Genomic DNA, 22497 nt, shown 5'->3' with positions numbered 1-22497 from the left:
ATGCCTGAATTCACCTTTTAAACCACAGGACTTTGCTTGAGCAAAATTTAAACTTTTAATGGCAATGTGAAAGAACACAATCTATTTGGTCATAAAACATTTGAATAATTATCTATGTGTGATTTCAGATAAAAATGTACCGCAGTATTTAAATAATATAGTTATTTCAAATGCAAAGCGAGGTGTACAAAGAACATTTGTTAGCTCATTGCTTTGTTCTCAGTTTAAAATATTCAAGATCGGCAAGTGGGACTATAAACTGAAAGCATACTTCTTTTCAGTCTACTGGGATATATTTTTTTAGCAGTATTTAACTGTGTACTGACGGCCATAAATTGTCAGCTAGGCTTTTTTTGCTCTTGATTTTATTCATCTGTGAAAATTTTTAATTTAATTTAACTTGGAGTGGACTGATCTTCATCTGATTCACTTTATAAGTAAACAACAACTCTCCCAGTAGTTTTATTTTCCATAAACTGATCCTCCATTGGCCAGATGCAACTTTTTAAATGCAGCAATAAATTTAGGCTAGAGGGATAAAGTGTGAACTTTATGCTGCTGTATGAACAATAGGTTTACTGGACACTCGAAACTCTCACAGATACAGTTCTCTGCAAAAGTAAATAAATAAAAAAATACTATGTCATACAGTAACTCTTACTTGATACATATGAAAAGTAGGTTTAATTCTTGCTTTAAGGCTATTTTCAAAAGACATGTTTAATCTGACAAGAAACCTAATCAGAAAATATATTTTAATTCATTGCATATGACTATGTATTAAAATTTCTTGAATGCATGAACACTTCTTTGTTCATCTCAGGTCCAGTAGGTTGACTTCATGGCAGACACATTCAGGTTCATTGTATTCATTCTGACAAAAGAGGAAATCAAGTTGGTGGTTAACATCAACAGTAACAGATGATGAGAGGAAGAGGGGACGAGCAGTCATAAATTTTAAGAATAAATAAGTTTTGACAAACTTCACATCTATAATAATGACATAAAACCTTGCTGCACATTAATGTTCCACAACAATATCACAAAACCTACTGTGACCTTTACAGGAACTTCTTTTAGAACGAGGTTGTCCTCATTTGTTTCTTGTTGCTAAAACGTTGCTGCTGTCCAGTAGCAACCATTAATTTAAGACATCTATTCCTCTGTTTATCTTTGGTGCTGTTCGGTTCATTTGACTGATGCACCATGATAAAACAGGTTTGAAGGGAACTTGTAATTGGCTGCCTAACCAGACTAGCCTACGGCGAAGGAAAAAAAAAAAAAAAGTCCCCCAGAATCTGATAAGGCCTATAAAAGACAGAGCATCAGTCACCAGATGTGAACGACATCAAGAAGAACCACGATGGAGCGTTGCTTTGTATTCCTTTTGCTGGTTGCAGGTGAGTTTGTTTTCATTCTCCGGTTACTTGGACCTTGGCGGGAAGTTGTTTGGTAGACATTCTGCTTTGTGTGTTTGATACTTGTGGCACGCTGAAGGGCTATTGTTTCTTCCTTTTCAGGTGCTGCATCAAACACTATTGAGAAGAGGATTCTTGGGAGTGCATCCTGTGGCAAGAATCGGCAGTACCATGTCCAGATAGAATCCGCTCAGGGCGGGAAGTCCTGTGGAGGCGCTCTGCTCAACACCCGCTGGGTCATCACAGCTTCTCACTGTGCAGAGCAGTAAGACATCCGCAGTTCTCTTTTGCTTGTACTTTTCTTTACTTTTTTGAATTACTGACTTTGCAGCGTGTGTTTGATGAGACTGTTTGAGGTGATTCCATCCAATAATTTCACTACAATTTTGTTTTTTGCAGGACGGTCACCGTGAAGCTGGGCATAAACAATGATGTGTCCATTTTTACAAAAGCTTTCTCTTGGTTAAAAGGCAACTCCAAAAAACACGAACAAACTATTCTGGCCAAACAGCAGCACACCTTCAAAGATGAAGAAGGAAATGCCCATGACATTATGCTCATCCATCTGAATGAGGACATGTCAGCCAAACTTCCCACCATCAGCCTCCCTTCAGGAGCATGCACAAAGCTAGAGCCAAAAGCTAAAGTGCAGATTGGAGGAATGGGAGCAAAGGCAAAAGGTAAGAATATAAAAAAAGCTAGTCATAAATGAAACAATTTATTTTTGGTAAAAGGAAGTAACATTTCAGGACCTTTGTTTTTATCAGGCGGTAAACCTGTTGGTGAGGTAAGATGTGCCACCACAGAGATCACTGAGTGTGGAGAGAATGATAAACCTGACAGTAAATACAGCAAGGGAGAATCTACAATCTGTGCCTTCAAAGCTGGAGTGGAGTCCTGCTTTGTAAGACAACCATTCTACTGATATAAACATATAACACTTTTGTTTTGTTTTTCTACACTGTTCCACATGTAAAACAATCCTGCCTGTGATTTGTGTGTTAAAGGGCGATGCAGGCTCAGCTGTGGAGTACGACGGACATCTACAAGGAATTATTGTTAGCCAGCCTGTGGATACATGTGCTAAGTCCATTGTAATGCTGGACATCTGTCAGTACATGGAGTGGATTGGTAAAACAATGAAGGAGAACTGATGGGTACATTCCAGAGATATCTTATTTAATAATTAAAATATTTACCTATTTATTTGTGCTTATTAGTCAAACTATAGCCTATCATCTTAGTGTCTATATTTAGATGTGCTTTTCAAATATTTCAAAAGTATGACTTAAGACTATAGTAAAAAATAGTACTTTTGTCCAGCCGCCCAATTTACAATCATTCATTTCCATAAATAAAAAGATAGAACTATCAAAACTTCATGCATTGTCTGCAGTGTGCTACGTGTCTGCTATCTGAACGTTCAAGGTCTCATTTCCATAACTGAAAAACCATTATCATGTTCGGGTTTCACTTCCACTTTTCAAACTACATCATCAAACTATTTCTAATATCCAGTGTCACATCATACAATTAATTTCCCCACATTTTTAAATGTTAGCTCAGCCCCCACTTTCAACTATTTACAGTATTTGCAAAATGGGTGCCACAAGACAAAACAAATTACTTGTGCCACTGTGCAAAGCAGTTTCTGTCAATCAGAAGGCACATTGGCATTTTCCATTTGCTTGATTTTTTGCAGCATATCTGTTTGTGTTGTCACAGATGGTTTTGACTGTATCAGCTGCAAAAAACAACAAAAACAGCTCACTTGGACTGTGGTTGGACATCAGATCCATCTGTGGTCCTGGTGTTCTCCTTGGTTGAAAGCGGCTTACAACAGGGGCTGCATCTGCGTCCTCTTCAGTGTTCCACTGTCCAGCCCGTGTTTCTAGTGCTGCCTCAGTCAGAGGAGATCTGGATCTTGTCCGAGTTCGCTGCGCTCTCCGTGGTGTCCTCTGATGTGTGGGCCTCAACTGGACAGAGCACGTGGGAGTTTTCTCCTCCTCCTCCTCCTCTTCCCTGAATAGAATGGAGGGATCACCAAGCTGGAGATGGAAATTAGCAGAGGGCTCTGAAGTACAGGCAACCTCAGATTCAGCAGGATTCTCAAGAAGGGCTTAACTTTCTGCATTATAAATAGCCCATTTATTGGTTTGTTTGATGGAGGAGCAAATAAAAAGAAGGTCTCTGATTCTAATCTAACTTGTGGTTGTACTGCATGTGGATCCTTAGCCCTTGATCTTCTACAGTCCAAAAACATAATTGCTGTGTGATGGAATGGCAACCATTCTCTGCACCCCGCCTTTCACCCAGTGACTCCTGGAGACAGACACCAGCCTCCATGTCCTGCAAGGATATAGATAAAGTGGCATAGACACTGGATGGAGGCTTAGCTATGTTTTACATATTGATCAAAGTTTTAGTCTGACTAATAAAATACCAAAAATGTAGCATGCCTTCCAGGCGAGTTTCACTGGTAACCAATTAAACAGATTCTCTGAGGTGAACACTCTGCAGACTTGGGGTCTAAGTACCGCAGGCGCAGATAGCTGGGTAAGTGTTACCTTTCTGAGCAGAAAGTGTGTTGGGACCTCTCAATGAAAGGAGCTAAAGCAGAGGGGTGCAGTTCCTCACACATTAACATGCATCTTAGTATAGCCTGTTCTATACTGTTACAGACTCTATTTTTATTCCTTTTTGACATGTAAAAAAAAAAAAGTAAAACAAAATTTATCTTCTAAACAGTGCACTTTATACTCAAGATCAAAACTATCAATAAGTCATAAGGCTTATCCATTGAGACTCGTTGAGTTATTATTTACTGTAATTTAAAAAGGTTCATTGTACAGGGTGGCTGTATTTTATACTTTGCCATGTTCACTTTAATTACTTTACAGCTGGTTAAATTTTCTTTTCAATAAACAAGCAAAATTCCTTGTTTGTAGCTGAAGAAGATGTTGAATAATCTTGAATAATGTAAAACCCAGTGAGGTCTGACTGTGACGACCCAGTGGGGGTTGAGCAGAGCGCCTCCACAGGACTTCCCGACCTGAACAGATGTTATCTGGATATGACAGCTCCTCTTGTTTGTGCAGGATTTGCTTCCTAGAATCCTCTTCTCAATAACTGCTGATGCAACTAAGAATAGCAGCAAAAAAAAAAAAAAAAAGATAAACCAAAACAGAACAGAGAAACTTTTTTTTTTTTTTTACTTAAGGCTGCTGGAACAAGACCAAAGTTCTTGGTGGCAAGAACATTTTTTACTTCACAAGTACTAAAGTACAGAACTCCTAGGAAGCCTTTAAAGGTTTCCTAGAAATGTGAGTCTAAGTGTCACTCATGTGAGTTTACTTAGTTAAAGTGTCATCTGGACATGACAAATTGTGATGAGGTGTTTTCTTTTGTGGGGTATATTGAAATAGTTATACTATTTCAATAACTGAGAAAGTAGTTCTAACTCAGAAATAAAAACAAGACACAGCTCTACGTGATGTTACAGCTGGGTGATTTTATTATCGTTCCAACATGGACTGGGTCAGGGCGTTTGAACACTTCTGGTGCCGGACTGAGGGATTCAAATTATCTTGACAATAGGGAAATATTTGTGAGCGGAGAAGTCAAACTCTGGCAGCACCTGAAGATACAAGAAAATAAAATTCATCACACTCCAATGAAATAGAGCTGATGCATAACAACAGCTAAAAAAGTACTTGACAGAAAACAGACTACTTTCTTTTTAAAAACATAAACTAGTCGACATTTTGAAATAGCTCCAAGATATTTTCATTGTAATTGCGTTACCTTGGTTTCCTTCTTGTGGCCCCCGGCTAGAAGCTTCATCACTACTATGTTGGGCTTGGCCACCTTCAGTATGCGGTTTACCTGCCATCAATAATTTATTATTTGTTATTGATAGCCATAAATAATGGAGAAGAAATAAATGTGTTGTCGTTCCAACATGACAATAATTGCACTAATAGATTGGCAATAGGGATTAATGTTTGATCAAAAACATTATAAACCACCAGGTATTTTTATTTAAAATACTGCTGATCCTTCTAGGCATCAAATTTCATTACTGTAGGAATTGAATTATTTACTGATACTTGAATATTTATCTACTTTTAGAGCTTACAAAAGCTGAAAAATGATCCACCATAACAGATTAACACCAGATTGACTTCCTGACCTCAGTGTCTGGGTTTGGTACACTTTCTAGGATGAGCTTGGCCTGCTGGAAGTGTTTGCTGGCAGCCAGGTAGAGGTCTGCAGAACCTGGTGGAGGATTGTACTTCTTCAGATCCGACATTTCCTGAAGAGGGGAAGAAAAGCAAAATAAGTTTGAGAGATGGGACAGGAGGTCTGCCGAATAGGTCACACAGTGACTTTACCTTAAACTGGATGTAGTGCACAGGTGGGGGAGTAACTACACTGTTGAAGGGAGCAAAGCGATGCTCGTAGCGGACTTGTTCGCTGTCCAGCTCAAACTGGGGCTTTCGCACCTTTCCGTCCATATCCAAAGCTACCATGGTCTGACAGAAGAGAAGCAGGAAGAACATGGACAACTTGTCCTTTAGCATGTCAGGAAGGGTGTCAAAAACATAATTTATTGTTTCCCACCTTGTACATGCCAGCACACATATTCTGGTACGCTTGACTCATGGTGATCTCTTTGCCGAGAGGACGAACTGCAAAGCAAAATAAAGCAGTTTCAGTGCTCTGGTGCCTCGTGTCACTTCCACATGGAAACGTGACGTTCCGAATCATGCTTAGGTTAGACTTAAAACTGCACCTTTCTTCTTCTTCTTGGTCTTTTTGCTGCTCCGTCCTTTCAGCTGTTCCTCCAGAATCCGCTCTTCCGCCATCTGAGAGGAGTCAGCTCTGCTTAGTGTCGACATCAGCCATGCATAGAGGAACTCTGACAAGTACCTACAACCGCAAAGCAAACAAAAACAGCTGATGAGTTTTTTTATGTATATATATATTTTTTAGATAAAGTCAAATTAAAAATATACATGAGCACCAACCAGTAGATGTAATAGTATTCATGCATGCTGTAAAGCTCCAGTTCAAAACCACTCAAGAGATACTGGATCATGATCCTCAGGTTATGATAGAGGATCCAGGTGCCGAGACAGGCCAAATGTTGCCGTTGAGGCTCCAATTTCATCAGTAAGCTGTGCAGTGCTGCATCCACCTTCTCAGCCTGAAGAGGACAAAAAAAATGAATATCTTATATAGCACCTAAACTCTCCAAGCTAATCTAGATTGTGATACACACAACAAAACACTAATATTATCAGTCATTTTAACCTCTAAAAGGACTGAATCTCACCTCATCCTGTAGAGTAGCAAACTCTTCAAGAATATGGCCCAGTTTGTCTCTCTGCCGAGCTCGGTTGTGTCCGTGGATCTGGATGAGGTTGCAGAAAGGCTGCACCGGAAAACAGCAGGTTTCAGTGGAAGTGTTATTGTTAGAGAATTTTCGGTATTATCATTTTGTTATTACTTTAGTTCACATTCAGTCTGATTAAAGTGCTCTCTTCCTTATGTGTGTATAAACTGACCTGGAGGTCAGGATTGTCTCTTTATCTTCATGTGAGCAGTTGTATTTTGTCTAGTTAACAGCTTGACCGAGATTTGAACCGGGCTCAGATCGTAGATCAGTTATCACACCTGGAATTGGGTTGCTGGTTGTTTAGGTTACATGTTTTACGACCTCTGTTGTTTTTACTAACTGCCCCCTTGGCTGTTTTTGACAATAAAACAGGGGCTCGCGTGGAAGGATATCAGAACTCTCTGTGTACGGCTTGGAGAAGCTGCTATCGGAGACTTCTCCTTTTGCAAAAGCTTTGTCATAAAATTCATATACGTTGCCTGTGGTTCTTTTATGTAGGTTCAAGAAAAAGTACCTATCAGTTATGAAACCACAGCCGTTGATATGGAATAATCATATCTCATTAGGCACAGCTCCCTGTAACGGCACTAATGATCAAAGCAAATGTGCTAAAATCCCAGGAAGTACATCAATGCACAAATTTGAATGTCTAGAATATACCCTGGAGCAGTGAGTAACAAAGGAGTCGATGTAGTCCTTGGCCTGGTGGTTGTTGAAGAGACAACATCTGGACACAAAAATCACATTATTTACTAAAGACAACACTAATCCTAACCTTAAATGCAGCTAAACTGCTGACAGAAACAAAGACTGTACACAATACTCATAATCTACTGATTATAATATTGTAATAATCATAATACCTTACTTTTAACAAACACTTACTTGTAGGAGAGGACTGGCGGGCTAACAAAGTATCTCAGGGCATCTTTAATCATATCCTGCATCAGGTGAGTGCCGAACACTTTCTTATTGTCTATCAGGAACGTCGTCTGAAAAGAAGAGACTTACATGCACTTCAAAGAAAAAAAAACCAAAAAAACATTTACATTTTTTCTCAATGTCTTCACATTAAATCAGATGAAACATTTTCTGTTTCAGGTCACTTAGGATTATCAATATTATTTGTGTTTGACAAATCCCAAAGCATTGTGGAAAAAAAACATGTTTTGTGACTTTCTTTAAAGTCAGAAGTTTTCCTACATCAAGATTATTAGGTCTTTAACCATTTAGAAAAGCCCAGACAAAGAAGTCAGCTATGTGAGCTTTAAATATGTTAATTTATAACATTTGGATTCAGTGGTTGCCACAAAAGGGAGTGGTGCTCTGGTTTTGAAGTGGCCCTAGTACAGAACCATGAGGAACCCCACGACTAATGAATTTTTGAAAGGATTTGCAATAATCTACATAAAATTCTGCAATCAAATAGCAACATTTTTATGTAGCAACTAAATCCACCTAATGACACAACTGGGAATTTCCATGATGCAAACCTCAAAAAGATTATTAGTTAGATTGTTAGTGTCATTCATAATGCTGTGTCTCCTCCCAATAAAAATAAAAAGCTATTTTCCTGTGGTCATTTTATTACTAATGAAGATCAATGCTCATGTGCCTTATGATGAGTACAGAATGCACTTGTCTTTCCCAATTTGAGGAGTGGGTAAAAGACACGGTTCTCAAATCCCTCATACTCATGCCAACTTGAAAAGGAAATAATTCCTTGCAGTCAAAGGACTGAAAAAAACCTGTTCTAATTCAAAAAGTTCATAATAAATTACTAAATGAAATCCAATAAGTTTAGTTTTAAGGAAATGTGTTAAATCATTTTTAGGTATTTTTTCAACACTATCTGTGAGGACAATAGAGATGACTCATATTTTCATACCTGGAGAAGAGACCTGGAGAGCACACAGGGTGACTGCTCACTGAATTCACAAAAGAAGTCCTGAAAAAACAAGAGTCAGAGATCCTTCATCCACAAAACATCCTGGAAACCATATTTACAGGACGGTTTCCAGAGAAGCCAAGAATAGATCATTAATAATCATTTGAAATATAGTGACAAAAAACAATCTTTTTCTGTGTTTTTTTACTGGAAGAAAGATATAAACAAAATGGAAAAGAACATTTTGTGTTCTGAAGTAGCCTATCGTACTGTGTTTACCAGAATGCCGTGTAGGTTTGTGGTGTTGACCACATCACAAACCGTCTTGACGCGTTCTATGAGCTTGCTGAAGTAAGCCACCATGTCCTCCCTCTTGATGATCTTGGCATAGCGAGGAAAGGTAGGTGGCAGCAGTCGTTGGTTCACTAGCGGCTCAAAGCCCATCATAATAGGGTGGTCTGCCATTTTCACACACAAACAAGAACATCATATTTTTTAAACAAAACACTGGAAAAAGCGTGAAAAGGTCAAATCTAGTAGAATGGAACAAGACAAAAACAATATTGGCCAAATGAAAAAAATCTAGAACACAAAAATGCAAATAATTTATACATAACTTCATGCGCAGTTTACTTAAAGCTTGTAAATAATTTCAATGTCAAAGCTCTTGTTTGACTTGGTGGTTTCAAAGTGTGTGTTACCTCCTTTTGTGGTGTCATTTTGGGATTGGATGCCATACTGGATGCTGGAATGAATGGGTGGCAGCAGATCAGCTGCCTGAGCTACAAGCTTCTGGGCCTCACTCACTGAGCTGGTCTGGTCAATATAAAATTACAATCATTTTTTCCTTTTCATTCACATCTGGTTGTGCATCTTTATGTTTTCAACCCCAACATGCACATTTCTTTGTATGCACCTTACCTCTTTCTTGGTAAAGGCAATCAGAGCAGTCAGCAGCAGGCGTGTAAACTTGATTCTGTTGAAAAGTGCCAGACACTGCTGGTGCTACAAAAAAAAAAAAAAAACATACACAAGATGTCAGTGTTTTCCTGGCATGTATTTCTTATTTTAAACTAACAATGAAAAAGTTAATCTTCAGAACAATTTAATTTCCCATATTTATTACACCAAAGCTACTGGAAATTTTCAAATAGTTTTAAAGCTCATTTGAATTTCACACGACCACAGATGAGATGGCAAACAATATGAGAGATATATGCAAATGTGTAAAGTTATTAGTTTAAGAACAATGGGGCAATCTGATTTACTGCATGCAATCCTACACCCATCATAATGTAGCACAACTAAATGTGCTAAAGGAAAATCTATACTAAATATGTGTAACACAGTAAACTCACTTCCAGCTCAACTTCTGGGTTTCGCTGCTCGCCTTGCCGGCTGCGTGTGCTCTGTGAGGAGAAGCAACGTATATCAGGACATAGAAAGTAGGAGACATTGGGCTTAGTTGAGTCAAAGCATAAGCTGAACCACCCCCAGTTTGAAAATAAAAGGCTAAAAGGATTTCCTCAGCTGCCAAGGAGTTTCAAATTTCCAAACATATTAAGAAAGAAGCTAACATTTCCAAATGTTGATATTCTGTTCCCAAGGCCACTTAAAAACATTCTGATATTTTTTTTTAGTTTTTTTTTTTTTTTTTTACTTGATATAGTGATCCTAAATATGAAAATTGGCTGCAGCAACAAAGAGTGAAATACCTTGACTTTCCTCTGCAACTCGTCTTCCACGTCTTTGAGCATGCCTACAAAAGATCAGCATGAGAGAAAGAAATGTTTTATTTATCTGAACACACTGCATATGTTTACAACATACAACAAATGAGCACCTGTCACCCGCAGGTCTGTGACGTTATTGGCCATCTTGAACCCATAAGTCATTGCCTGGAAATCCTCCTATAGAAAACATGAGTTAGAAATCACTATTTAGACACTGAAATTAAAATATGTTTCAAATTCTCTCTCTTCTTAAACAGTATAACACATTAGATTAGTTTGTCAATGTAATCCAATTTGTATCTTAATTTAGTTTTGTTCTTAGGTGGCTAAACATTTTTAAGGAAAACTAATCCAGACTTTTCCAGAATGTCAATTCCTGAGTTCTGTCATTTTAAAATGTGAAACAGCAGTTCAATAGAAATTTTGATCATTACTAGCCATTGTCGTTGGCAGATATATATATCTTCCAATGACAGATATATATTTATATATACATATGTATATAAATAAATAAAATGGGCAGATTTACATATGGAAACTTGAAAAAAAGCAAGAAACTGGGTAGGTGAATGGATGGAAATAAGGAAAGACGAGCGAAAGAGGAGGGAGATTAGGAAGGAAGGACCACACAAGAAAAACTTAAGAAGGAAGAAAAAATGGAAACAGGGGAAGAAAAGAAGAAGGCAAGAGAGGTAAAAATAGAATAAAGGAATGAAAAAAATGAAGGAGTAAAAGACATTTATTCAATGGGAATGAAAATATGAATATTTTTCTACACGTATTTTTTTTTTCTGCATTAGTAAATACCCGGAACATGCAATAATCAAATTCCATACAAAATTTTCTGCGCAGGAATCTTGAAATTTATCAAGGGATTATTTTTCTCGGAGGTAATGGCCTGAATACATTCAGTTATTTACACACATTCACACCTGGAAGCTGCCAAGTACAGTCGTAGCCAGGCATACTCTTCAATGAGGCGCTCCAGTGGAGCTGTAATGCCCCACGGCGGTGTTAATGAGTGACTTGGAATACATACCTCAAGGCTTTTCTAACTAGACCTCAAACCTGCAGCCTTCTCTAACATTTATCCCCACAATGAGCAGGAGAGGTAAAACAGCTCACCTCTTCAAACACAGCTGCCTTGTTGACTTTTTCTCGCGCGATGTCACACACTTTTAGTAAACCCAGGGCAAAAGCCTTGAGCGCTGGCTCCTCAATGAGGTCGGGGTTATGTACGTACAGGCAGGTGAAGACTGTCTGTGCCAAAGAGTGACCCTCCAGCCATGTTATCTAGGTAAACACACACTGTATGAACATTGGATTTTATGATTTTAGTTTTACATGTTTTTATAAGTATGAAAACCTTGTACTTTTTGTACTTTAGCTGAGCTATTTCTCAGCTATTATCAGCTGAGAAATAGCTGATATTTCTCATCAGCTTTTCTATTGAGAAACATATTCTCATTAGAATAAATGCCATGTTAATTTGAGGATTTTAAGTTGTTGAATGCTTCTTAATTATACTAGACTGATATTAAAACAAGTAACTTTAAAGAATTTAAAAACAAGGATTAGTTGAACAAGTTTCACTGTGGCCAAATAGCTCAATCTTTGTCTCCTCTGGCCATAAAGCGTTTTCCCAATACTGAAGATAAGTGGTCAAATATCCAGGTGGAATTGTGCCAGACACTTGCTGATGGATAGAAAACCAGGTGACAGATTGCTAAAGGTAATATTAACCAAACATTATTTGGGGGCTGATGTATATATTTGGGATTTGAAAGTACAATCCCAAGTACAGTTTCAAAACTTGTGCTCCTGATTGTTGTTTAATAAAAGAAAAACAAACCAAAAACACTATCATTAACTGATATATTATAAATCCACTTATAAAAATTAATCATCAAAAAGCCTCAAATTAATATGACACTCAAGCATGGATGTATGCAAACTTCAAACCAGCAGAACCAAAAATTTTGTGGAACAAGTGACTTGATAAGGTTTTATTAGTTCAGATTCTTCAATCCTTCAGTAACTAGATAAATGCATATAGTTGATGTAACCAACTTTTAATATACATTTTCTACATCCAGTGAAGTCTCAGAAAACCTCTGGATCACAGCATCTTCTTGGCCAATCACTGCTATAATTTAAGAGAAATCCAATAATATTGCATGCCCACTTGAACTTCAGGGACTATAAATAGACAATTTACCAAAAATAAAAAACGCTCACCAAACAGCAGAAACAAGTGTCAATGATCCCAATGAGCTCAGGAAGACTGAGCTCTTTCACCTTGATGGCACCCTCCTGGAATTGATGTCAAATAGTAAATCAAGTTACACAAAGATAGCTGCCTTATTAGATTTCTATGCAATAGAGCAGATCAATGTAAATGTGTAAGTTGCGAGGTAGAAATTATGCCTTTGTGATTTTACTGCTGTACCTTAATTGCTTGTTCAAAATTAAGCACTTTCCTGTTGACCTGATTTCCGATCATTCCTGCATCCATCTTAGGATCCATCATTTCAATAGCAGACATGGCCTCAAACAAGCCAAACCTGCACCATAAGAGAAAACTCACTCTTTTCTCTTCTGAAGAATTGTATAAAAATGATTTTATTTTCAATAAACAACTAAACTACAAACAACATAAAACTGAAAAGTGTTAAGGAATATTAACCAACAACAAATTCTCTTTTCAGTGAGCTAAACTTTAATTCTGATTAGTTTTTTTTTTGTGAAGCTGACGTAGTAATGAATGCAATTTTGTCATGCTTACAGTTTATCGTGAAGCAGTTCTCCGAGGTTCAACTCTGCAAAAACAAGATAAGAACAAGTTTGTAAATATAATGATCCCTTCTGGACCTGCTGAATTTCCAAACAGTGAAATATCAATAAAATATTTTACCTTTGCAGGCGCCCTTGAACTCATGAGTGATATCAACCCAATTGGCATTGTTCTTCATCTTTTCTGGTATGCCCAGCACCCAGCCAGTATCATCATCTTCAACTGCTGACTTCATCACCATGGTAACCAATAATAATCTAAAGTGAAAAGAGAAGATTAAGCCAAGAATTTGACAATGTAACACTGTAACTGAGCTCAAAAACGGTTTATTCAATAATGTTTCCCCTACGACTTATTTGAAGTAATATTTGATTTTGATGGACTTTGACTACAGCGACGTGCAGTCCACCTCCAAAACAGACTGCAAGATTTTTGACATACTTTTAAAAAGTGCATCCAAGTACATATTAGTAGTTGATGAAATTATAGACAAAGTATAATTTAAGTGGAATTACCCCGTTTTGATTGATTTAGTAAACTGGTTAAAAAAAGAGAAAAGATTAGCTTCATTAGTATAGTAATCGGTTCAAAGACCGATTCACTGGCGCGTTAAATTGACTAAGGAGTGGATTCTTTAAATATTAGCACACTTAGATCAATAAGTGGTTATAATAAAAGACTATGGCCACGATATGTAATGCGAATGTGTTGTAAGGGCTTATTTAAATCGATTTCACGTCATGTTCGGGAGGACATTGAAGATGACTTGAGAAACTCTAAGCATAGTATGTAAGGCACATACATGGCCCTAATTACGTATTTGGGCCTTCTGCTAGTGCTATCAGAAATATCGGAAATAACCTTGTGACATTTTACCAAAAATGTATAAACACAAAGATGAAGCCATTGCGACAGTATGAAGGTAAAGACGCGTGATGATGTTAGCTAGCTTTCGCCAGTTTCAGATACCGTGTGCAAACTAATGCTAGTAACGACGTATTTACAGCAAATAAAACACAATTATTAATATTTTATATGTTGTTTCTGTATCTCCAATATAACAAATACAGATGTATTTGTTATATTGGATCATTAAATCATAAACCAGCACTAACCTTGTTTTTTAATTCCTTCGAACGCTGTAAAGTCTGGAACATAAATTTTACGTCATAGGCTGCAGTCATCCTGGGATTTGTAGTCCAAATAGGTACGGGGGACGCTCCTACACACAATTTAGCGCGGAATTGACACAATTAAAATGCAAAAGCTGAAGATAACTTAGGAGTTGTATTATAAGACGTGGTTTACATTCGGTTTTATTTTAATTACGCATAGAACAAACAAAATAGAAAGACGTCGTTACTCTCGCGTTGCTACGCCCTCTGCTCTCATCACATCATCAGCAGGGCGTTTCAGGCAAACAGTAGCAGTCCCCCTTATCTCAGACTTGATCCTCTTTCAGCTGGACGGCATCTCCTTTTCGTGCAGGTTTGAGAAATGGTATTTTGCTTTTATTGTAAGAATCTGCTGCTTTGTCTTAGTTCGCTTTGGGTTATAAATTGAGCATTGCTAGCTGATTTCAGGGTTAGCTGGCCTGCTGGTGCAGACAGGCGGCTGTTAATGAGTGACCAGCACAGCAGGTGCAGAGGCCATAATCTTCTGCTGGGTTATCCAATTTGGCATCTTTAAGATAAACAATGAAGTAAGATACAAATTTTAGCTTGCTGTCAGAAGCCTAGTTTAAAAATGAGGCAAAATTTCGTCCTTAATAAATTCTACATTGTAGGAGAAGACCGGTCTATCGTCTGTTTTGGCGAAGGATGGGTAATGTGTCAGCTGTTAAACTGGTTTTTGCCTTTGGCTGCAGCTTTACTTCCCCTTAAACCATAATTATCACTCTAAATTATCTGATAAATGTTTTTGCACATAGTGATGATGAAGGGTTGTTTCAGTATAAGTATGTCAAATTTTGTGAAATAAATAAATAAAACCCAAAGCTGTTGAGTAAGGTTTCCTGATTCTCAGCTGCCTTTGCACTTTCTGTCCATATCGCGACAAAACTTTTGGTGAGAAAAATGTCCTTTCCAAATATATTCATTTTTTAAACTTAGTGTTTTCTCAGCGCTTACCACATAATTTAGCTTTGTGTTGACTCGGTTCCCATTCAACTTTAAATGTAAGACTTCAATACTGATAGGAAAGGATTAAACAAAGCAAGGTTTATATTTAGGGGAAACTAAACTTTTGAAACTTCTGCCTTGTTCTACTCATGCCCAGGTTTTTATTACATTTTCATGTAGTTAATGTCGTCCCAACCTATTGATGTGGGACACCGTTTTGATTCCAATGCAGATTCAGCAAAAGTATGTTTTAAAAAAGAAAAAACCTATTAAAGAATACTTTTAGAAAATGATTCTAGAGTAGTGCAAGATGGACCTACACTCCATATACTGTACCATATCTGCCTGGATATGAAGTTGTGAAGACTAATCTTTTTCATGACATGTTCAGCCTGTTAATGCATTGCCAACAAAAAGGCACATTATTGATAATATTAGAGAAGCGGCCGTTGCTTTTCATCAGTCTGGCATGGTTTCCACAGTCATATCCAAACAATTTTATAAGTTCATCATAGTACACTGGGCCTGCTACATTTCCTGTCATGGCTACATGACCTGACCAAACGTGATGACAACCAGGAGTTTATTTCCAATAACTAGGGTAAATTAGGCAGTAGCTTGTATTGTCCTGAGAAGACTCTTTGTAAAGCTGTAATAGTATGGATTTTGAACTTTCTCATTTGGTTTTATAAGGCAAAAGTTTGGATGATTTTACCAAAATTCAATGCCGTTGTTGGTTAAAACCCTTTCTATGAATTACTGAACTCCTATTCTTGTATTTTAGAGGAAGATGTTGGTGCATTAGTCTGACAGCTGTGCAGTGATCCTTAACACTAAAGCAAATCTACAACAGAATTGTTTTACATGAAAAGAAACGGGGTGTTGCAATGCCCATTCAATATCACAACTCAACGCAGTCTGTTTACCTATAAATTTATCACTCCATGACCCTAAAGCCTCGTAAGCACAAGCAGTGCTCTAAATATAAATCTTACCCATTATCAAATAAGCTGTTTTTTAGTTGCAATGACATCAAATACTGCAACTATGACACAAACCAGTTTATTTTGAAAAACAGAAGTAGTATTTATGCTTATAACTGACAGTGACACAAATAGCTTGAGAAGCAAAATAAAGCAATCTTATCTAAACCAATTTTGGGGTTTAACATGAATAATCATCACTTCATAATCAGTTGTCACTGTATTGTAATGAATGCCTATTCCTAGTTGGAATGTAGGATTTTAAAAGAGTTCTGCACTTGCTAATGTTTGCAAACCTCAATATGATTGTTTATATATGATTAAGAAGAAAATATTTCAACCATTTATATACCTCTCATGGTTGTACCAGCAGTGTTGCACCCAAATGGAGTGTTTCTGCATTTGAGTGCAGCCTATTTTAAAAATTCAATGTATATCATCAAGGTTAGCAGTAAAAGAAGGCCTTGCATATAAATTCCTGAAACTTAAAGAAGAAATATTTAGGTTTTACCATGAGTCTCTGGACTTTTCCAATGTTTAAGATAGAAATGAATATGCATGTGCAGGAATTTTTCACTCTGATATCTATTCAACACCATATATTGTTACGCTGTAAAACATTTTACTCTTTCATGACCTTACATAGGTTGCCAGTTTGGGACAAATCCTGCACATATTTATAGACTAGTACATTCAAAGCTGGGGACAGATGAACTTTATTGTCAGCTGGTTTTGGCATAGTTGCTTGGCCGGCTCCAGTTGAGAGTCCTGTGGGAACTCATGCGACACCGGGGGTGAAGGTTAATTATCCTTGTTTCCAAATGATGCACAATGTTTTGACTTGTTCTCTTTTAGTAATGCGGACTTTGTTTTCGTTCTCTTGCAGTCAACATGACCTTTTGACGTGGGGGAAAAATGAACAAGCCCAAAATGGCCACAGAGAAGGGGTGAGCTGATGCGTGCACAGCCACACACATGGGCAGTGATGTGTGGGAATGTGTGTAGCTTAGAGAAACGTTTTTTTGTTTTGTTTTATGAGCTCCTTTGCTCCTGATTTGCTTTTATGATGTTTTGTTCTGTCCCTGTGCTGTTTTAGCTTTTGACTCACTTCAGAGCAGCGTCCGATCCCACTGTTTATCTTCTGGTCGCACCATGTGTGACCATGTGAGAAAGAGACTGTCAGTATTTGTGCCAGAGAGTCCTGTGCAGAGATAATTACATGGCGTCCAGAAGTAGCCATGTGAACTTGTCACGACTAAAAATAATCTTTGTTCATCTCTGTCTCAGGTTTATTTAGGTTCTACATCTGTTTTTGTTTCTTTGGCTGCTCATGCATTACATTCTCCCATCATTCTTGACATTTTCTTTAATTTACTGTCCTAATCACTCACTTTCTATTTCTGTTTTGATCTCCGTCTCTGTCTCTCTCTCTCTCTCTTTATAAGGAATGAGAACTTCTGTTCTACTGGGTATAATCAGAGTTTAGATTTTTGATTTTTTGCCCTTGCTGTACCAGGTGACCCCTAATCTCTTGCTTCTAGTTCAGTGCCAGGGAAGTTCATATTATTAGAAAAATATTGGTCACCCCAGAAATAGCTAATCCCTTGGGAACAGCCATTAAGTCAGCTTTAGTAGAATAATAAATAAATCTTAAAGTAGACTTGATGATTGTTTGGTAACGGTGGGTTACCAGTGAGACTGTTCGTATTTATATTTCTTTGTTTTTGACATGTGGTGCCTTGCAAAAGCAGTGATGCCACTTAAGTTTTTTCTCATTTCGTCATCCTCAACCTCAGACTTAAAATGTATTTGCTACTTTGGGTCAAATAAAACCTCAAGAAAATACTGTGAAGTTCATCAAATGTAAATGTATTTGTCTATTAGATCAGAGTTCCTCTGTTGTACAGCATAGCATGTCCATTTATATGGAAGACAGAAGCGGTGTGAGATAGACCTGTTGAGAACTTTGTGAATTCAAGTTTCAATGTCTTTTTTCCCCAGTGTTCCCAGTAACTCTAAGGTATTAATGCTCCTGGCCCAGCTGGAGAAGATGGACGGGGAGGTCATGCTGAGAGATGTAGAAACCGCAAGACTGGTCACAGCGAAGATCCTTCATCTCATACAGACACAGGGTAAGGAAAGAAAAAAAACTAGACACTTAACATATGCTGACCACTTTATTAGGTACACATGTTCTTGTTAACACAAATAGCAATTCAGCCAATCACATGTTAGCAACTCAATCAATTTAGGTATTTAAAAACTTGCTGAAGTTCAAAACAAGCATCATAATGGGGAAGAAAAATATTTACGTTACTTTTAATGTATTTTCTGGTTCCAGAAAAACTGGTCTCAGTATTTCAGGAATATTCACCATCTACGCAGATTTACAAGCAGTGGTTTTATTTTTTCTTTTTATTTTTTCCTTTACACCTTCAAAAAGTTTTAATCAGGAGTAGTTAAGTAAATTAAAAGTTTATTTTAGCTCTTTGTGTATAAATGGGTGCGGCAGTGGCTGAGGTGTAGATTGACTGATCTTGAGCCTCACAGTTTCTGATTACTCTTAAAGAGTAGTCTTGATCTCACAGCGGAAGGAGAAGGCATTGTGCCACCTCACGGTGTTGAACACAGTGTAACATGATTGTGGCCTTGTTAGCAGGGAGCCTCTGTTGTAAACTCGGATTAGTTCAAATATCAGTTTCACATTGTTGCTGCACTCTTACTCTCAATAAATGTACTTGTCTAAGTGGTGAAACTAACTGACAATTTTGATACTTGTTAAGGTCATTTATCAAGTAAATATGCTGAGCATTCTCAGCGTTCTAGTTGTGACACGTCAGGATTGCCTGCTATTCTGCAATTGACATCGCTGTAAATAGCAAGCACACTCACAAAACTAGCAATGTAAAGACACAAACTCAGGCTCAGTGTACTTTAAACAACATTTGACTCAGTCACCTAAAAATATTTTTGAATCATGAATAAAAACGTCACAGATTATTGACCAATTTCCAATTCTAAGATTTCTCTGTAAGTCTGCCATAATTTAACTGGTTTCTTTTTAAGGTGACAGGTAACTTCATTTAAAAAAAACAACTGGCCATTCTGTAGTGTTGTGTGGGAGCCAAAATAATAACATTCTGTGATATGGCAGTCACTGTGATAAAGTTGGTTTTTTTTTGCTCTTTTTTTTAAACAGAAAATTAATTTGGAGTTAATACTTTAAGCTGTCTTTACTGTCTCACATTAGTGATTTGCATTATTACCTGATAATATCAGTCTACTTGTGACCTTAAGAAATGTAAATTCTTACCGTGACATCAGACATTTGCAAAGGTCTAACATTTCCAATTCCAGTTCCAATTATTACAGGCTGAACACAAAGGAATAAAATGATGCCTTGACCTTGAGCTGATATCTAATAAAATGTGCTCCTGTTAAAATCACTCCTACACCATTTCAGGTATGAAATGACCAAAAATTCAGAAAGGTAAGAAATGACAGGCACCCACCCAGGACTGACTCTCTGCTCCAGCTGTCTAATTGAACAACCCACAGGCCGCCATAGAAAATACAGTAGGCTTTTAAATAGCTTCTTACGCTGCTGGGCTTTCTCTGACTTTATTTTTAAACCATGGCCTCTGCAGAATCTTAAATCTCCGTATTAGGTCTGAAAATCTTAGACCTTGAAATTATACTAGCTCATCAATGTTACTTAGTTATGTCAGTCAACTTTTCTGTAGCATGTCAAGTCTGTTTCTGCTGGAACTGTCATGGTGTATGTTTAGGCTATCACAACAAAAACATTCTTTGAATTTTATTAGATGCTTTTTTTATAAGGCATAAATGTAATGAGCTTCAGCTTAAGAACTGGAATTTCACTGGCACCTGCTGCTATTAACCATTTCAATACGAACCTCACTGTCTACTGTAAGAAGACAGTGAGGTAAAGTTGGATGACCAAGGTGTGAAGCACTAGAATAACATTCCAATTGAAAAAAAAAATGACTAGGTTATGTTAACTTGTGAAACACATTAATCAATTTAAAGTGATAACCACAACTAGGTTGAGTTAATAACATTTTGAAATATAAAATATTGGTTTTATAAAGTCTTAAATTTAACTAATTGAAACTTGCAAAATCGTGTCGTAGGAGACGCCTCACTGATACTGAAATTAGCTAACTTTGACTCTTCTTCCTTCAGTAGCAACTTCCATACTGATGAACTCAAGATGACCTGGTAGAACCTCCTTACTTTGTGTTCGTTGGTTATAAAAATATAGGATTTTTTCCAATCAGCCAATCATGCTATAAATAATCTGGTCACCAACCATTTTCTCAGTACTTCTCTAAATATTTGTAAACAAGAACAACTCTCAGAGAAACAACTAGGGAATGCTTTTTTTTATGTAATTAAGCAAGGAATTTTTGATAAATTATTCTTTTTCAAATGCCAACATGCTTTGCATTCCCTCTGACCTTGTTTTCATCTCATCTTTCCTGAATATCACCTTTCCTCTTCCCATAGTTTAGTTCTTCTCCTCTCTCCAAAGTCAAGCAGCTAATCCATTCCGACTGACGGGCGCAGTGGAAAACTGTCTGTCTGTAACTCTATCAATCATGATATACAGCTGTTCCCCTTCTCATCTCCTGCTTTGCTGTCTGTCAGTGCCTCCCCTGCAACTCCAACTTGAAACGTGTATGAGTATGACGTGGTCAGAGGGAAGTGACCCTGTTCACAGTAACTATACACTCCAGGAGGGACTTTTCTGTACTCTGTCTTAAGTTCAGAGTCTTAGGGGCTTAGGAGGCAGTGAAGAGGAACCTAAAGAAAGAACAAGAGAAAGCTAAGACTTATTATAGTGTCCTTTTCAGAGTTGTGTATTCCCTTACATCTTACCAACTTTTACTTGAAGGGATGCATTTCAAACAACAATTTTCTGTTGAAGCAAGCAGTAGTTCAGTTGTTGGCAGAGTCTAAAGGGAGGTGCTTGTTACTAAGTGTGGATATCTGTGCATAAATGGTAGAAGAGCAGGTGGATTGTGTTCATATCTAAGGAGATCACTGCTTGCCGTGAGGGGATGCAGACATACCAACGAAGCTTTAGGAGTTCAACTTTTGGCATGATTTACTATAGCATATCAAACTCGGAAGGGTTCTGATTTACTGCGGTGAAGTAAAGCTGGTAATTTGGAGAACCGTGTACATTTTCATTCATCCCATCTGAGAAGTATTAGATTTTTTGTTTTCAAAATGGATTATCACTACACCAAGAGATACTATCCATCGCTGGACTATGCAGATTCATCAGGTAGGGTGACAAATGACAGAAAACAAGAGTAAGTTATTTAGAGAGTCGGAATTGAGTGTAGAATTTGAAATAATAAATAAAATCCTAATAATATCCTAATTCTCTAGTTTTCTTTACTCATTATGAAATTTGTCGTAGTCATGGGCACTAGCAGCAGATACCAAAAATGGCGACAAAAAGTCGGATTTTAAATGATTTTGTGGTGGATTTTTTTTTTATATATCTTTTTTCCCCTCATCTTTTGACCTGATGACACAGACTTTACAAGATCCCAACTTCTGTTTAAAAACTGAGAGATAAGAACAACTTTCAAAATGTTTACTTCTAGCCTTACTGTTCTGAGTGACCATTAATAATATTAGATGTAGAGGTGGAATCAGACTTTTGAAAATATTTGAAAGCTAAGTTATTGGAGAGTTTTAAAATTGGATTTAATTAGGATCTTAGCAATAGTTTGACATTACTAACTATAAACACTGGTTTTCCTGTGCATTCTTTCCAGAATTTAGACTCTGAAGCTTTAAGGTTTTCTGGAGGTCATCAATATTTCCAATTCAGTCATATTCCATAATATAGTTATAAAGCTTAAAAGCTTAAACCGAGCAGCTCTTATGTAATATATTTAGACTTCCTGTTATCTGTTTCTAAACATCTCCCTGTAATTGCTTGAATGAATTGCAGACATATCTGGACATGTCATAGAAAATGATTTGCTTTTAAATAGCTTCTTATACCTTATTCTTCCTCTGAATTAATTTTAAACACCTTACTCATACCAAAAATGACAATGTGTTCACTGATCAATAATGATCAGATTTTTATATTCCGATCCCGGTTCAGTCAAAA

General features: G+C 37.2%; 3 protein-coding genes across 4 annotated transcripts in view; 2 read left to right on the top strand and 1 right to left on the bottom strand.

The window, feature by feature from the left end:
* The first annotated feature begins 1187 nt into the window (after nucleotides 1-1187).
* On the top strand, nucleotides 1188-3615 carry LOC122827933 (cationic trypsin-like). Its single transcript, XM_044111058.1, has 5 exons — nucleotides 1188-1400; nucleotides 1521-1683; nucleotides 1818-2098; nucleotides 2186-2322; nucleotides 2426-3615. Exons 1-5 carry the CDS (start codon nucleotides 1364-1366, stop codon nucleotides 2570-2572), a joined length of 765 nt encoding a protein of 254 aa, XP_043966993.1. The 5' UTR covers nucleotides 1188-1363; the 3' UTR covers nucleotides 2573-3615.
* Nucleotides 3616-4909: 1294 nt separating this feature from the next.
* naa35 (N-alpha-acetyltransferase 35, NatC auxiliary subunit) lies at nucleotides 4910-14455 on the bottom strand. Its single transcript, XM_044111075.1, has 23 exons — nucleotides 14350-14455; nucleotides 13355-13491; nucleotides 13226-13259; nucleotides 12890-13004; nucleotides 12679-12753; nucleotides 11566-11733; nucleotides 10551-10617; nucleotides 10423-10466; nucleotides 10066-10116; nucleotides 9629-9712; nucleotides 9409-9523; nucleotides 8987-9165; nucleotides 8708-8767; nucleotides 7705-7811; nucleotides 7480-7546; nucleotides 6757-6855; nucleotides 6449-6627; nucleotides 6214-6350; nucleotides 6042-6109; nucleotides 5813-5953; nucleotides 5611-5733; nucleotides 5223-5303; nucleotides 4910-5055 (listed from the first exon to the last, which is right to left on the bottom strand). The coding sequence occupies exons 2-23, from the start codon at nucleotides 13473-13475 to the stop codon at nucleotides 4996-4998; spliced, it is 2175 nt and encodes a 724-aa protein (XP_043967010.1). The 5' UTR covers nucleotides 13476-13491; nucleotides 14350-14455; the 3' UTR covers nucleotides 4910-4995.
* Nucleotides 14456-14614: 159 nt separating this feature from the next.
* agtpbp1 (ATP/GTP binding carboxypeptidase 1) overlaps nucleotides 14615-22497 on the top strand; it is a 28229-nt gene continuing 20346 nt past the window's right edge. Inside the window, exons 1-3 of one of the 2 annotated variants that reach the window (XM_044111072.1) lie at nucleotides 14615-14734; nucleotides 17224-17284; nucleotides 18339-18469. In XM_044111072.1, coding sequence (XP_043967007.1) covers nucleotides 17253-17284; nucleotides 18339-18469 — 163 coding nt within the window. In that variant the 5' untranslated portion in view covers nucleotides 14615-14734; nucleotides 17224-17252. The remainder of the gene's footprint in view (nucleotides 14735-17223; nucleotides 17285-18338; nucleotides 18470-22497) is intronic. The other variant, XM_044111074.1, reaches the window with a different exon arrangement.

This window comes from Gambusia affinis, linkage group LG03 (genome assembly GCF_019740435.1).
Source record: "Gambusia affinis linkage group LG03, SWU_Gaff_1.0, whole genome shotgun sequence".
NCBI lineage: Eukaryota > Metazoa > Chordata > Actinopteri > Cyprinodontiformes > Poeciliidae > Gambusia > Gambusia affinis.
Note: the sequence above shows the minus strand (reverse complement) of the source record. Positions and strands in the feature narration are given on the sequence as shown.